Genomic DNA, 17,458 nt, shown 5'->3' with positions numbered 1-17,458 from the left:
ATTTCTCCCGACCTCATCCAGCAGCTACAGCTACCATTATTGAGTCAGTCAGAGCTGATGGGTTTCCAGGCACTGCCCTGATGAGAGTCTCGCAATAAAATAATGCAGGAAAGGGACAGCATATAAATGAATGTGTGGGGTTTTTTTCTTTTTTTTTTTTTTTTTTTACACGTAATATTTTAATTACCTCAGATATGTTATGAAGATGAATGCATTACCATTTATTATACAGCTAGACTGTCTGGTGAACAACAGGCATGTCCATGCGATAGTGCTGCTTTGCGACAACAGTTAACACTCACACCTAAGTTGAAATAAAATCTATAATGGGGGGGAAAAAAGTACTGTTGATGAGATGTGGTAGTTGAGAACCTCTCCTGTGAAGACTGGCTGAGAGAGCTGGGCTTGTTCAGCCTGGAGAAAAGAAGGCTTCAGGGACACCTTAGAGCAGCTTCCAGTGCATAAAGGGAGCTGACAAGAAAACTGGAGAGGGACTTTTTACAAGGGCATGTAGTGATAGGACAAGGGGGAATGGCTTTAAACTAATAAGAGGGGAGAGTTGGATGAGATATAAGGGAGATGCTCTTTACTATGAGAGTGGTGACACCCTGGCACAGGTTGCCCAGAGAAGCTGTGGCTGCCCCATCCCTGGCCAGGCTGGATGGGGCTTTGAGCAACCTGGTCTAGTGGAAGGTATCCCTGCCTGTGGCAGGGGGGTTTGGAACTAGATGATCTTTAAAGTACCTTCCAAGCTAAACCATTTTGAGAGTCTGTGATATTTAAAACCTAGTACTTTTTATTTTTGTTTTAAAAAATACCAAACCCATTGCATCTTGTAGATAGTGGTATAACAGTGACTGTGCCTTTTAGGCAGAGATTTTGTTTCTGTGTTCTAGGAACTCTGAAAACAAAGTTATACTTGGAGAAGACAGGGCATTTTTATAAAATACCATTTTCTAGAAATAATCTCTGTAGTCCACATTGGTTGAAAACATGTAATAGTTGTTATTATTCTAAATAAATAAATAAAATTACCCACTCTTGAGCTGTCCCAAATGTACCCTCAGCTGCTCTGCAGACACAGACATTGAGACTAGACTACCAGCGTTTACCAGCTGTGTGTAAGAGCTACACTGCACGTAAAGGGATTTCACATTTTATTATGTGGGAGGGATGATGTCAGTTTGGTTGATTATGCCCCTTTCAAGCTGCTGTGATAATTACCTGCTTGTTACCAGAAGTGTCGAACCCATTTTCAATTCTTGTTTGCTTTTGCTGTCATGCCCTAATTGCTACATAATTTTGTCCCTGCCAATTACTACCTTGGAGTTGAATTTTACAGTGAAAAAGTTGTAAGAAGCAATAAAGTAATTGTTTTTTTAGGTCTTGTAATTTCAATGGACTATTTTATTATGCTACAAAGTATATTGAAACGCATGCTGCTTGCTTCTATGAGGCAGTGAAATCCCATGGTTCCCACTAAAATCAGGAGGATGTGGAAGGCGTGAGTTTTTTAGGGGGTAAGCCCCTTGCGGTCGAGCTGGCTGTAGTACATGTCTTGATGGTTAAATATGCAAAAGTTAAGAGGTGAGGAGAATAGATGGCTTCTAACGTTTTATTTTGGAAATGAAGATATTTACTACATTCTTTAGAGGCAGGAACTCATAGGTTTGGTGGTTCTTTTTTTTCTTACTCCTTCCTTTCCTTCTTTTTTATCCTGTCTTTTATCCCCAATGTGAGTTTTAAAAGTTGCCTTTGATGTAGATACCAGGTCATCCGGTATGATCCTTCAGCCATAGTTTTCTATAAAGATGTAAAGTAAATGGATTTTTTTTTAAAGGAGCTGAGCCTAACAGTGTCTTGTATTCTAGTTAAAGTATTCATTTGAATTAGTCAGTGGAATAAAGCCTGCAGTAATTGGGTTAAGGGCTGGCTGACCAAGCTCTTTGTTGTCTTTGGGAGCTGTCATCTCCTTCCTTTAGGTTTTTTGGGTGGTCTTCCAGCAGTAAAGCATGGTATTAGTCAATAACAATTACTGCTGTTGAAATCTGTATATGGAAGGACATGGATGAGCATAGGGAAGGGGCTAAAGTGGGATTTGGATTAAGCACAGTTGAACAAAATGCTCTTTAGAATAAGGAGAAAGATGGTGTCACCATGTCAAGGTGTTGGGTGGTGCTACAGACTGGAAAGGAGTATTTCTGGAAAGAGATTTAAAGTGTGGGATGTCTGTGGCTGTGTCCTGAAGCATTTATCACAGAGTTTCAGAAATGTTGGCAGGAAGTCATGAGGTGGACCAAAGGTTGCAGAAAGCATGAAGAAAATTTCTTTGGTGAGAAAGGCAAAGTCCACCAGGTTACGGGAGGTTGGGGAATCCAAACCGTAAAACTAAGTAGTAGCTTGATTACAGTGGATAATATCTCCAATGGACAAAACCCTGGGTTCTGAAAGGTTCCCTAATGTAATAGGCAAAGGCACAACAAGAGCCAGCAGTTGAAAACTGAAACTGGAGCAGTTCACATAGGAAAAGAGCATGAATTCATAAGGAGGAACAAATGACAGAGGGTATGGCAAAGTGAGTGCCTTTCTGAAAGGTGGGCTTCAATGAATTACTGTTATTGAGTGATATTTATGGATATTAGAGTCGTGTGGATAATGATTCTGGCATTGTATTCAGAGTCTGGGAGCAGTTGGAATTCTGTTTTGATAGCCCTCTCTTTAGTAGCTTTTTCATGGTGGCGTAATAAATGCTAGAGATCTTTTGTGGTCAAAGAGTCTTTTCAAATGTAATCTTTAATACATTGATTGCAAAATACAAATGGTTTCCAAGATGCTGAGGACATAGTATTCCTCAATTCTAATTCTGTCATCATGAAAGCTTTCAGGTACTTTAGGGGAGAAATCTCAGCATGCAAAAATACAGGAAAAAAGAATTGTGCAGAAGTAATAATGTAACAAACCCTAACGATTTTATTGCTGAAATTTGTGTGTGGCCAGACTGTGAACCTAGCCCCTGCTCTATCCTGTCATGATACCAAGACAGTACTTGGGTAAACCTGAGGAGCCTTAGTGCTGCTGTAAGTTACAGGTACAGCTGTTCTAGAGCTTCTCTGCCAGCTTTTGATACCTGGTAGTATTTCTGGAAGGTTTGATTAAGATAATTTTTAAGGCTGTGTGGTCTGGTGAGTAGAACAGAGTTTTTATTCTGTGAATGTTAATTAGAAGCATATGTGTTATATGTAAAAAGCAAGCTGAAATAAAAGTATAAATATCTAAGAAGCTGTCATTCCAGAAGGTCTATGCTCAGAAAAGATTAGGTAAATATACAAATAGTCCCATTATAAATCAGCTTCAGTATCATTGCTGATTATCTTTGTTACTTGTTTTTCTGGTGGCTTGTGAAAAAAAGTTACAAAGCAACGGGTTCAGATTCTAATTTCCAAATCCTTTTGGACAGCAACTCTTAAACTGTCACCAAAAGAAGCCTCACTCACTTTATTCCTTCTCTTCTTCCTCTAGCAGCTTCATATTGCTGCTCTTCTTCCTTGCTGCTTCCAGCACAAATGTTAATGAACCTCCAGTGAATTAAATAAACTGATCTGGATGAGTTTTGCTGTGTATAAATTCAGTCTGTGTTAATTCTTAAATTTTAACGTTATTTCTACATCTTCATGTTAGCATGTTTGAATCTTGGTCATTTTATCATAATTCTTCACACTGAACATGAATTTGGAGAATTAATTTCCTGTTACCTTAAAAACACATTTTGTTGCCTGGGGGTATCTGTGGAACTGGAGAAAAGTTGCAGAACTTGAAGACCTTTTGCAACCTGCAGTGCAGTAAATGGAGTAAGCTTACTGCTTGGGTGTCCTTGGATGATGGCCTCAGAGGAACTTGACCTGCAGGTATCAGTTGGTCATCTTGGATGACTTCCATTGTAGTAGCTGCTGTAACAAGGTTCACTGGATACATGCTCCTATCCTGTGACACAGATACAATTTTGTTTATAACTCTGACCTGTATCATATGACGTATGCTGAGCAGTAGATCATTCTTTTGGTAGCAGTTCTGTCACAGCCTGATCTCATCTGATGCTGCGGGGTATGAATGTGATGATCAGGTAGTAGCAATCCTCTAGCATCAAGTGTTGGAAAACCCATCTATTTATTCCTTCCCCCTCCCCCTCCCCCCCCCATGTTTTTCTTTAAGGGCATAGTAAAGATAACGATGGAGTAATAATTAAACAAAACCCAACATGAATTCATATGTTTAATGGACAGAAGACTGCCATGGAGGAAAAAAAAGGTGCAAAAAGCAGCTTTGTATGGTTTGATTAGTCTTGAATAAAAAGAGGTGAAACATTGAGAGCGTTGAAGTACAGCAGTAATCACTGTCCCAAATAAAGATGATAATTCCACAGTTCTTTGAACAGAAGCATAGAAGTTCCCTATTTGAATTATTTGGGGCTATCTGTAACATATCTATAATTGTCAGAAGGTAAATTTGTGTCTCCAGGTTAGAAGAATCTTCTTCAGGGATGGGAAAAAAGTGTTGGACTGTTTTATTCACAGAATGCAGCGTTTCTGCCTTATCCATGCCCCTAGAGATTGATATGTCTGTTTATAAAGAAGCTTTTAAACATGTTTGAAGATTTGTATTGGTTGTGACTGCTCTTTGGAGCGTTGCTTATTATGCTATTTGTATTGTTGCTTGTATTTCACAATAGGATTTCCAGAGTTTTATTTACTCTGGTATAAAAATAGTTTCCATGATCTGGCTTTTAGGATTTACTTCTAGTTGGGAAACAATTTCATTAAAAGGAAAACAATTCATGTGAATTACAAATTTACAATGACACCCATCAGATTACATTGCCCATTTTCTTTTTAGGTCTATTTTTATTCTTCTGAGGTTTTCCAAGCCTTCTGAGTAAGTTCTAATGGATTTTTAATTAGCTAGCAGATCTTGTGTTTTTTCCCTTTGGCTTTCCTAGGTTTAGCAGTTTTATTGAAAGAAAAATATTTCATAATACTTGTTGACATTATCTGAAATAAAAATGCATTGCTTTATAAGGAGCACTAAGGGTGCTAACAGATGGAAAAGCTATGTGGTGATATGACATTCATTTCTGTTGTGTGTTTTTCCTGTCTAAATCCATTTTGGGTGGGTAATGTCAAACTAGTTAACATGCAAGAACTGCTTTTCTTATATGCCATCAATTAATTTGGGTATTATTAAGAAAGTTCTACCTAATGGTTTCTAAGTCGCATTTGCATAAAAGCAGGTTATTTATATCACTTTGGGTACTGCCATTCCTTTCATGTACTAATCCTCCCAGTTCAAGCTTTAATGCTTGTTGGGGGAAGCAGTAGGGAAATACACTGATGTTGTTTCCTGTAGGTTGTCTATCACCTTTTGTAAACAGAAGTTCAAATGAAATTGGAGGGTGGATGCCTTTCTCAGGGAATCCTGTAGCATGCACTGAAGGGGCAGACAGGTGGGGGCTTTTGTGATATTTTGGGGCCAGAAATCTGTCCAAAGCATAAGAATGGAGTTATTTCCATGTAATCTCCAGGAAGACTTGTGTTTGCTACTAGGTCTAAAGACATGAGTAAGATTGATTTGAGGTGAAAGATACTGAGCTTTATTTGATGAGAAAGCATGGGATGTTCTGAGTTGACTGATGCATTTTGATAGATGTTAAGATTTGTAAACCTCTCAAAATGATGCCATGTGAGTGAAGTTCAGTTTGTCTTAACTATTTTATCAATTTATTTAAGAGGTGTTTTCATCCTCTTTTGAGCATCTTAACTGTATTAACAATAAGTCAAACCAATGGTTGGAGCTCTTCACGAGTATTGTATGGTGACACTACTTGCTGGGGATAAAACCAATTTGTTGCAAAAAACCCAAACTTTGGTTGTTTGTTTACCTGCACGGTGTGTGGCTGGGTATTGAGACAGGAGGCAGAGTCTGCACCTGCAATTAATCTTTCCAGTGAGAATATTGAGCATGAGCAGACATGCATTTTTGAAAGACTCTTCACAATTTTACTGTGGTAAGACTCCAGCAGGCTGCAAAGTTTCAAAAGGAAATCTTTGAAAATGACTCTTAATTAATGGTGCTAAAATTACAAAAATCTGTTCACAGAGACCAAAACTTCCACCAAGTTCCAAGTACTTGGCAGCTGTTTCTCATGCATGATGACTCAGATCTGCTGAATTTTATGTACAGGATCTTGAAATCACCAGACATGAGGATTATAGTCCTTACCATTGTATTGTCACCTTTACTCAGAAGAGAGTAGCAGGCAAACCCTGCAATGTATGAAGGAGCAAGTAGCTGGGTAATGTTTAATTCTTAAAAACAGACATGAGCTTGGTGCCTTTGTGGGTAAAAAATTCTGGGCATCATGGCTGTCACAAGATTGGAGGAGTTGAAACTTGTCATAGTCGTCGTCATGGAGAAACAAATCTTGTGTTCTGATGCAAGTGGATGCTTATGCTCCCCATCAAGATAAAACGTTTGATGCAGTATTCTGATGCAGCTCTGTTAATTCAAAGGAAAAAGAAGTGTGGACAACTACAGTGTGTGATGGTGCAGGTGCACATGTGAAACCTTGTAGAGGTTAGGAGAATAGGGGTTTTGACAATGACAGTGGTCTCTCAACTGCTAACGTTGCCATTTTGTTCTTGCCTGTACAAATAGAGCATGTGAAAACATTCAGTGGTCATGATAAGCACTATTTAGCAAATTCTTTGAAGAGCCTCACATTAACTACTGTCAGGAGGAATCTTAAGTATAGCCATTTCCAAGTCTGGGGTCAGGTGGGTACATGGAACTAGCTGGGGTTGGAAACATGCAGATGGCTCTACTTGTAGTTGCTGGTGCTTCGAAGGATTTGTCTCATTTGGTTCCAGAAAAGGTTTTAAAAAATACTGGAAGTGCTGAAATTCTAGTGTGTTATTTTGCATCATTTTGGTAGTGAATATAGCTCAGTGCATTGCTAACAAATGTATGAAAGATGTCATTTGTGCAAAACTGCAAGCACATAATATGTCAGAAGGTCATAATTGCATCAGCAGGTTTTTTTTTGTAATTACTTCTGAAGTGTGTGTGTTGGTTAAGGTCTGCATGCAGTGTGTTTTTGTTACAAAACTGAAATTATAAACTGCAAGTCAGTGAGACTGCCTCTCAGTAGGAAGGTAGTTCTTGAGAAATATGAACCTGTAGCAATTTCTGATGCAGTATGTTGTTCGGTTAACTTGACAGATATTTGACTAAAAGTAATTTTTACTTACAGAATTTATAGATGTCTAAAGTGTCAGTTTGAAAAGTAAAAAGAAAGCTGAATGATCTGCAAGCCTTTTGTATGATTTCTTACTCTGTTATTTGAACTGTTTCCAAATCTGAACTCTCCTGATGTGTACATGAGGGAACCTGGCTTCATACATTTGACATCAAGCTCGGATTTCACTTGTAATGGTATCACAAAAAGGTGTGCAGAAGTACATTGCAGTGTAACAGCCTCAATGTTTCAATCTGTAGTTCTGGCAGAGCTGTGACTAAATGGGTATTTTATGGCCTCATGTGGAGTTTATTATTTGATGTGCCTGCAGCTGTTAATGAATCCTTCTGGTTTGGTGCTTGGCTGTCCACTAAGGATGTTCCCAGATGGGTAGCAACTTGGGAAGAAGATTCCATGGTCTTGTTAGTAAAGGTCTGTTTCAGCTATGGTAGTCTTCATCTGCTTTATCTTTTAAAAGAGCAGTTCCAGACTCAAACTGAACAACTGTAACTTCAGGGAAGAGCAGAGAAAATGCTGCAGATGGTCGCTTTGGCCAGACCAGCCTCATCACCCAGTAGGGTGTAACTTCAGGCTCCTAGATCTGGTGGCCTTCTGCAAAACGAAGTTGAGATTGAGATTATTTCCAACAGCAAGATACTATTCCTGTTTACAGTAATTTTGCCTTTTTCATTTGGGTAGACAGTTCTGAGGAGTGCCTTCCGGCAGGACATCCTATTAGCCTTTTCTCAGTCTCCCATGGAAAGTCATTTTGCTCCAGCATTGATCTGAGAACCCACATGGTTGAAGGTGAAAATTCAACCAAGATAAACCAAACTTCACATTCATTTAAAAGTACTGATTTAGCCTTTGCGTTGTTGTTAGAACTATGCAGTGCAAATTTGTTTTGACAGTCAATATTTTACTCAGAACCTGCCTAGAACAACCTTTTTTTCTTCAGGAGCTCTGCATTCATCAGTCAATTTCCCTTGTATTAGCTTACTTTTTGTCAACTTTTTGTGAGCATACTCTAGAATGAAAGCAAAGATGTACCTACAACATTCAGTACAAATAATCTTTCAAAGACTCCTATTTGCATTTCTTTGGGTAGCATAAGAAATCTCTGACAAATCTCCCTTTTACAGGGGAGTACTGGAAAAGTTTAGATAAGAATCATGGAGCTCAGGCTAGCTTCTTTTTATGCTTTTTCTCAGACATCCGTGATCTCAAAGATTATAATAGTTTTTATTTCAGTGCTCTCAGTGGTAGCTGTATAAAAGACATACGTGAAAAAAGGTTCAGCTCTGAACATGTTACAGCCTGGGTGAATGAATAATGTTGAGTGAATGAATGATGTCTTGTAGATCGTTACTGGTTAAGGGCGATGTAAGATGGGAAGTTGCAACGTTTTGTTTTTAAATGGGAGCTGGGTTGCTTCTCTTTGATGTAGTAATTTATGAAAAGGCCCTTATGCTTTATAAATTAGAAGTATTAAGATACACACTTTTCTTTGATTGCACCAGGAGATTAGTAGGCAATATTGAGTATATTTTGGGGCTCTTTTAATAATGACACTGAAGATTGAGCAAGTTCTATAATGAGATTATAATTGAAGTCTGCTTCTGTGGATGTTAAACAAAAGGAGTTTCCTACAGTCTTTCACTTATCTCTTACTACTAAAAGGTCAGCCTTTTTTCACCTTTGCATCACGTGTTTCTGTTGCACATCTTTTCCATACATCAGTCCTTCTGCCTTTAATATACACATATATAATAGAAGAAGAAATAGGAAGAATGTGCATACTGAGTTCTTCTTTTTTAATAACTTTAATAAATGTTGTGGAGGGAAGTGCAGGAAATACTTTCACCTGTTATTGGTTGCTCAGTCAAAAAGTCCTCTTAAAAGTCTTTTAAATCAGAATCGGTTTGAAGCTGGAGTCAGTATGATAGCAAGTTTCCTGTTTTAGGCTTGTTAATGTTTAGAGCTATTGCAATTAATTCTAGCTGGGCTGGCATCTGCCTTGCTTCCAGAGCTGTTCTTGTTCATTTTAGTCAGATTTGGATGCAGAATTTTCTCAACTCTTAGCAGTAATACTGTATTGACAAGTAGTGTTCAGAGTGGGGGGAAAAGCCCACCTTTTCTTTTAGGTATTTCAGTGAATTGAGTCTTGCTTGCTGTGCTTCCATTCATATGGAGCTACTAGCTGAACCGTAGGTATTCTAACTTGTATTTAAGCACAGTTAAACTTTTATAGCTGTACTTATGGCTCAGAAATGGTAGGAGCACATGCTTTTGCATGCCTGTTAAAAAGATTCTTGAAAAGGCAGTGGCAGCTTTCACTTACAGAACCGTTGTGTGAACATTAATTCGTTACTAGCCATGGTGACGACAGCACTAATTGAACCTTTTTGTAAATCATTTCTGTACCATCTTCCAGGGTACGGCAGTGGACAGATGTTCATTTAACAAGACATCTGTGCTGGTTTAGGATGCTACTGTATCCCAGATGTTACACTGCTTTTAAGGTTATTGGCCCTGTTTTATGTCTTTAGTACCATCATTTTACTCTGTAGTTTGTAAAGCATAGGAAGGAAGTTAGTTTCTCTCCTGGATGATCTAAAGGTTTCAGCATTTGAGAAAGAAGGGGAGCTCTGGGGAGGTTCATATGTAGCTGTTCTCATAATCCTGAAACAAATAGTACTGGATTGGTAAAGTAGTTTCAATGGATGTTCTGAACAAATTGTCACCTGATTTTGCAGGTAGCAACTTAGGGAGAACTTGCAGTAACTGGTATCTGGCAGTAACTTCTAAGTAGTCATAAAGTTGCAGCGTGGCAGTGACAGGCAGCTGAGGATAGCTGCTTTGTCAGTTATTTCATGTTGTTCCAGGAGATGTTGGCCCATGGCCTCAGTCCTGATCACTTTGTGGAAAGAGTGAGTAAGATCCGAGATCTACTTTTGACCTACATTGTATTTGTCAGGTGATGGTGGTATTGCTATCACCTGAAAACAAAAAACCCAAACACGCAAAAAATGTCAGGCACATTAAAAAAAATGAAAGAAGGAAAGTAGCATTTGATTCCTGGCAGGTGACTAAGACGTCTTCATTTTCTCCTGGCATTGAGCATCTGTACCACTGTCCATGTAATTCAGTGGAAGCCATTCAGGTGATCTTCCTTCTATGCAGGGAAGAATTACAAGATTTTTATTTACTGTGGTGTATTTAAAGATGGAGATTAATGAAAGGCATTAGCTAAGAAAACTAACTGGTAGCAAATTTAGAAGTAGGTCACACAGGATTTTGACAAATGGCTCAGTTTTATGGAAATATGAATAAAATTATTGTAGATAGTAATTATATTCAACAGGAGTCCTATGTGTGTAAGAAAGTGTAGTTTTGTCTTGTTGACTTCATTTCATGAAATGCTGAATGTGCTTTAAGCACTTCAAGAAGTTATATTTCTCTCAGTGGATCTGTTCTTTTAAACATAAAATAGACGTGCTTTTGTTTTTGCCTTCTAAATTGAACTGTTGTAGGAAAAAGGCAAGTGAGAAGCCAATTGCGGAAACCCTGGCAGCAGTTCAGCTTGTGCACCAAGCCCTCTGCCTGTTGAAATGACTAATATTTATTGTTGTTTTCTTGTAGAGTTGGTATTGGTCAGGCTCTGCCTGTACATTTTGTTCCTGGTTTTTAAGCTGCAGGAGATGCAGCTCATCTGTGCTTGGTACTTGCTGTTGTGAGCTGGTGGGGTCCCTGCAATGATACGTAAGAGCATGATGTAGTTACTCCTCCTAGTAAGAAAGTTTGGGATTGAGCTTCGAGATTGTTTTTTGTAGTACCCTTTTACAAGGGCGTGTAGTGCTAGGACAGGGTGAAATGGCTTTAAACAGACACAGGGTTGATTTAAATTAGGTATTAGTAAGAAATTATTTACTGTGAGGGTGGTGAGGCACTGGCGGGTTGCCCAGAGGAGCTGTGGCTGCCCCATCCCTGGTAGGGTTCAAGGCCAGGTTGGACAGGAATTTTGAGTGGAAGGTGTCCCTGCCTGTGGCAGGGGTTTGGAAGCAGATGACCTTTAAGGTCCCTTCCAACCCAAATCGGTCTGGGATTCTATGACCTAGAGTGGAATTAAGGTTATAATGTTAAAGATAGCAATTATGGCTCACTACTGCCAGGCTTTATGTGAGTGAGGGGCAGTAGTCACAGGCTGTTGTTCTGTAATTGTTTTAAGGCAGCAAAAGCTGGCCTGTCCACTGTCTTGCTCCAGCAGTCTTTTCACGTCTTCCTTCAGGATGATGAACTTCAGAACAAGAAGTCAAGTCCCAGGAGAAAAACAGAGCACAGGTTGCTCTTCCCACTTTTAAGGAGGAGTGGAATAAGTAAATAGAAAAATAAACAATTCACAATGTTTGTCAGTGTAAACAAAATTTAGTGTTATGCAAACCAGCCAAAGCTTTATGAAAAACCTATTAAATAAAATGTATAAATTTAATATAAATAACATTAAGCAATACATTCTTATTACAGATGTTGATTGCAATGATTAGGGATGCTATATGGCTGCCTCAGATGGTGTTTTGTGGGAAAACATTAAATTACAGTTGTCACTACAGTGTATATTTTACTGTTCTGTGACTTGAATTATTTCTTTCTCGAAGCCAAACATAAATTTGTGGGCTATAAAATCTCTTCTGATGACTGTGAAAGGAATGTAACTAGGAAAAATAAGTTAATGATATAATCCAGTGTCTTTTTTGCCACTTCTTCATTTTTACTTAAAACCTGCATGGCGTTATGAAGGCTTTGTAGAGTATTTGGCAGAAGGGAATGGCAAGGAAACACCAGACGTAGTTGTATCTTTTGCTGAAAGAAGCAATTATGCTGAATTAATTAAAACTTCTGATTTTCCTTAGTGTTAAATAGGTTGCTGAAATACAGCAGGGAGTTCAACGAGTGAACACTGCTCTTGTTTAAACAAAATACTTAAAAAAGGCATTGTGAGGTAGTTTGATGTTTAATACATGACATGTAGTCTTAATAGAAAATCTAAAGCTGTATGTAAATTATTAAACAAACATAAACAATCGTCATCATCTGCTATCCAGTGACCTTCACCTACAGGGTTGTGTTGGAGAATACTGAGATGGGAACTTGTGAAGAAAATGGAATTACCATTTGTGTCTGTGATTATTTCAAAGTAATCCCGGTTTAGTACAAAGTTGTAACTTTGTGTTGCAGATGGATACTTGGTAGAAGAATAATTGGGATAGGATTTAGGAAATAATCCCTGTTCTTAGCTGGTTGTGTTCTCTAAAGCTTTCCAGCATCCCTGCACCAAGGAAAGTGATTTCACTTACCTGCATTCCCATCCTTTCGTTTGGTGCTGGCTGATGTGCTGGTATCTTGTGAAGAACTATGAGAAATGTAATACTTAAATGCTCTCGTTTTCTTATCAGCTGCATCGGTTATCTGAGTGTTAGAAGAGTGTTACCTCTTTCTTGCTGTATCTCAACCTGGCTGGAAGAGCCTATTCTATCCAAGGAGTATGATGTTCCATTTGCTATCTTCCCTACTCTTCATTATGAATTAGAAGAAATCTGTGTGATGATCTCTGATGCTGCTGCAAGAAACATTTGTGCCCTTCCATCTCATCTAGTGGAAGGTGTCTCTGCCCTTGTAGGGGGGGTTGGGACTTAAGGCCCCTTCCAACCGAAGCCATGCTATGATTCGATGATTCTCCGAAGCTTCCAAAACCTCTCATTTGAATTTTTCTTTTCCTCGTTTGCAGAGACAAACCCCAACACAATATGAAGAGGTCTTTTCATTACGTAGCAGGAAATCAATGCGTGTGCCATGTTACCCTCTTTGATCCGCGAGAATGAAAGGCATTGCACGATAGCGTTTATTTCATAGCCAATTTAACAGCTCTGGTTCTGTGGAAATAATTTGGATAGATTTAACAATTATGACTGACTGTACAAAAAAGAAAAAAAAAGAAAAAAAAGGAAGTGCTGGTTTTGGAATGATTTAATCACTTAAAACCCCTCCAAACAAACCTTTTCCCCACACTCCAAAAATAAACCCAAATTCTTTCAGAATCCTCCATGAAAGAGGAACCAGAGGGGTTTTGTTGCTGGGGGGGACAAGCAGGGTGCTGGTGTATTGGCTTGCGTGGCATCCTGATTCAAGGCAATGCGGTGGGGTGAATGGTTGCCTGGGAGCTCTAGGACATTGGAACTGCTGAGGTGCCCCAAACCACTCAGAATTTGTGTACTTGGAATCAGGAGCTCCCAGGGTCTCCCAGGCTTTCCGTCAGCACACCAGGCAGGTTGCCAAGTAGCCTGAAAATTTGGGAGGCAAGGTGCCAAGCTCTTGGCTCCTTTTCAAATGGGCTGCTGAACAGCTGGGAATCTGGATGCTTGGGCTTCTCAACAGCCCACCACATTAGTTGCTGAAGAGCCAGGCAGGGAAATAAGGCTGGAATTTGTGGCATAAACCTGTCTCCTTTCCATCAGACCTTGGTTGAAACTGAAACAAATCTGTCGGATACTTCAGTTTTGATGGGCTGTCCTCACGTGATGACTTTTTTAATGTGATGACATCTAGTCATGTCTCATAACATTTTATTTTATGTGTCAAAATATTGGTTTCACTGAAAATAATGTTTCAATCTAATTGCTTTAACGTCATTATTATACATATTTCTTCCAAGGATGCTCTGGATGGATTGCTATCTATTTTATAGTGTACATAACTACTGGATGGGTTTTGGATTGTGTTCTCTCATCGCTGTCTATAGTTTCCTCCGATGCGGAGTTCATATCTTAAAGTCTTGCTGATTTAATGTATTTTTTGATCAGTAGAAGTTTGTTACTCTGTTTTTCTTACAAGAATAATCAGAAAGACTTGAGGGGGCAACTGCTGATGCAAGTGTATGTTGTTGGGAACACTACCTGGAGCAGGAAAAAAGGCGAGAAAACTTCTGATTTATACAAGAGTCAAATCACATATGGAACTCAAAGATGTTCCATAATTTAGTGCTGACACTTATCCCTCATATTTATATTATTTAAATGCTAATTTAAATTAAAACCTTCTTCAAAATGTAAAAAATGCTTTCAGTTTCAAAAAAGCATTATTTTCTTATGTTCGCAGGCCTCGGAGTAGAGGAAAAACTGCAGTGGAGGATGAAGACAGTATGGATGGTTTGGAGGCAGCAGAAACAGAAAACACTGTGGAAACAGGTAATGCGAGTATGGTGTTGATGCTCTCTCAGAAATGCATTTTAATTATGCAAGACTTCAGTAGACAACAATTTTTTTAGAATATAGTAGTATGAGATGTGCATTTGGGCAGACAGAAGAAAAACTCTGTATTTAAATCTATATTAAATAAAGCTATTTGAACATGCTGCTTTTAAATAGTCCAATGGGAGTGTTTTCGTAGGCTTTGTAGGCCAGAAAAAGACGCTCTTTTTCTGGTTCTGCAGGTCTGTATCTAACAAAAAAGAGTTCTGCAGCTGTAGCTGCTATTTTTAGAATACCTGCCAAAATGCAGTATTAATATTGACCTGTATCTTAGCAAACTACAGCAGATTATATACCAAAGGGATAATCAGGATAACCAAATGTTACTGCTTGCTACTGCTGCTTAGGAAACAAGATAAATCTCTGTTCTTGTTCTTGTAAATATTTGTTGTGATAGTACCCAAATGCTTCAATTACCAGAGGGATCTCATTGTACTGGACCAAGTACTGTTGTAACAGTCTGTGATTTCTTTTCTGGCAGGTTAGGAGTCTAAAGAGACAAGCAGATGAGCTAGCACATAAGATAAAGGCCATGATGAAGAACTGTCATCTCTTTGCCAGGCACATGTCTGTAACCATTTGCCTGTTTTTAACCAGGATGAATATGTGTAGAAGAATAAAACCTGCCAGGAAGGAAAACCAGCAAACTATGGCCAGTTGGCAGAAGTTTGTTGGTTTGACAGAAATAAGCCTTAAAAATGCATTAAGACATAAGGATTTATAAATTTAATTAGATGGTCCTATATGTGTAATGATCAAAGTGGAAGGGAGAGCAGAGACACTAACAGCAGAAGTTGGCGGTCAGGGTGGCAGTTGCGTGGAAATGTGCTGGCTGAGTTGAGGAAGTTGTTGAATTACTCTCATAGCCACTCAGTAAAGGAGGTAGAATTGTTAAGTCCTTAAAGACGAAGACAAGAATCTGTGCTTGGTGTAGACTCATAGGGAGAACAAGTAGAGCCCTTTTTTTTTTTTTCAGTGGCACTTTACATACAGGAATATGGTTGCAGTGCTGAAAGCCATAAAAGAGGTTGAAATTCTCAAGCAGATTCAGGATGAGCTTTGACTCAATATGTTGGTCTCTTGCTTCTTACTTGCTAGATGGTGAATGATGCTGAGAAGGCGTTGTACTCAAGACTAGGCTTTGGGAAGTGTCATGAGTGTTTAGTCACAACTTGTGTTGAATTCAAGTGTTAATGGCTTGTAGAGGGTGTCTGTAAATTGGAGCTTAATGAAAGGATGTTTTATTGTTTTATTCTGTCTGTTGTTTTTGTGCCCCTGGTAATAAGCTGCTGGTGGTAGTGAACTTGGGCGGTCTTTGCCAGCTTCAACAAGTAGGTAATCACCAGTTACTAAAGTTGGAAGTGGGAAAGTTCTAGCAGTTATTTGTAGAAAATCAAGAGTAGGAGAAAGGAAGGCTGGTTCCAGTTGTATCCTATATTCCATGTATTACTCTTCCTGTCGAATGTGCTAGAAGCAGCCTTATGAAAATCAGTAAAGGGGAAAGAAAGTGTGATTGTAAGTGGTAATCTTTGTACATTGTAAATATGTGTTTGGTGTTTTTTTTTTTTTTTTTTTTGTGTGTGTGTTTTGTTTTGTTTTGTTTTAAATCCAAACCAAAAAGAAATCCAAGCTTAAAAACTGCTGGCATACCCCTATGTAGGCAATCTAGTGACAGCAGCAATTTCTTTGTCTTTACGTGTAATTATTAACAAATTTCCTCAACAGAGATCTGAGAGCAGTTTTTACTTTGGAGGAGAGAGGGACGCAAAATTATTTTGAGACTCTGAGAGTGTGTATAGATAAGTCTCTCCATTATTCCTCATCAGAACCATCCTGGCTGTCGGACAGGGCTGGTGCTCCTTTCTAAAGGCACAGGCAGCAGAGGAGCACTGTGCTAGAAATCCTCTTAGACAAAGACTCCACTGCTGGAAGTGGTGCACTTCAGTGAGAGCCCAAGGTAGTTTTTCGAAGTGTACTCTTAAGTGAAATACATAGGTCTGAAATCCCATTTTTACAGGGCGAACCGGAAGACGTGAAGAGCAGTATTGTGGTGAGCCATTTGATAGAGACAGAATTGCAATTATGTTATTTTATAACTTGAATACCATGTGTCTTGATAAAGGTTTAATCATATTAATTGAAAACACTGCTGCCTCTACAACTTACTGTAAGCACTTAACCTGTGTTAATGATAAAGTGTGGGAGAAGGAGCAATCCCAATTTGTTGCTCCATGTAAATCTGTGTTAGTCAAATTGAAGTGTATTTCTGTTCTAGTTTATGTATTTCTACTTTGACTAAAATGGTCTTTTAATTTGTTTTCTTGTAAACAGTGGACTTGACAACAATTTGCTGTAGTAGTTGGCAAACCAGAACACAATATAGTAGTATTACAAAACTTGAAATGAGATCATCTGAACATCTTGACATGCAACTTCTGACATAGTTTGAGTCTCTGTATTTCTAGCTTCTTTTCCATTGTTTGGCTCATATGTTGGGAATAATCAGGGATTTTTTTTTTACTTTCTGAGGTTTTTATTTATTGTTTGTTTGGGTTTGGGAGGTAATTTCTATTTTGTTTTATTTAAGGAGTTCAGCATTACTGGTGCCTATTTGTGAATTAATTTTCATAAAATGAAAGAATGTTACTAATGTTGTATTCAGTATTATGAGCTCAACTTTTAGGGAAGGGAGCAGTGCAGAAGGGGTGAGAACTTTCGTTGCAGGGAAAGAAGAGATGTCCCATATAATGCATCTAGAATAAAGAGACGTTTTCTAGCTGTCAAATCTTTTCTTCGGGCAGGGGGGGAAGCAAAAGGGGATGTAAGTAGGCTGAGAAAGTTGGGGCTGTTCAGCCTGGAGAAGAGA

General features: G+C 38.7%; 1 protein-coding gene across 18 annotated transcripts in view; it reads left to right on the top strand.

Annotated features, from left to right (window-relative positions):
* KMT2C (lysine methyltransferase 2C) overlaps positions 1-17,458 on the top strand; it is a 194,248-nt gene that overhangs the window by 34,080 nt on the left and 142,710 nt on the right. For all 18 annotated transcript variants that reach the window (XM_061348809.1, XM_061348908.1, XM_061348828.1 and 15 more), the window contains one exon: positions 14,441-14,529. In XM_061348809.1, coding sequence (XP_061204793.1) covers positions 14,441-14,529 — 89 coding nt within the window. The remainder of the gene's footprint in view (positions 1-14,440; positions 14,530-17,458) is intronic.

This window comes from Neopsephotus bourkii, unplaced genomic scaffold (genome assembly GCF_033783945.1).
Source record: "Neopsephotus bourkii isolate Nb327-2 ecotype Australia unplaced genomic scaffold, CSIRO-AGI_Nbou_v1 NB_53, whole genome shotgun sequence".
Taxonomy (NCBI): Eukaryota; Metazoa; Chordata; class Aves; order Psittaciformes; family Psittacidae; genus Neopsephotus; species Neopsephotus bourkii.
The sequence above is the reverse complement of the archived record's forward strand: the minus strand, read 5'-3'. Positions and strand labels throughout refer to the sequence as shown.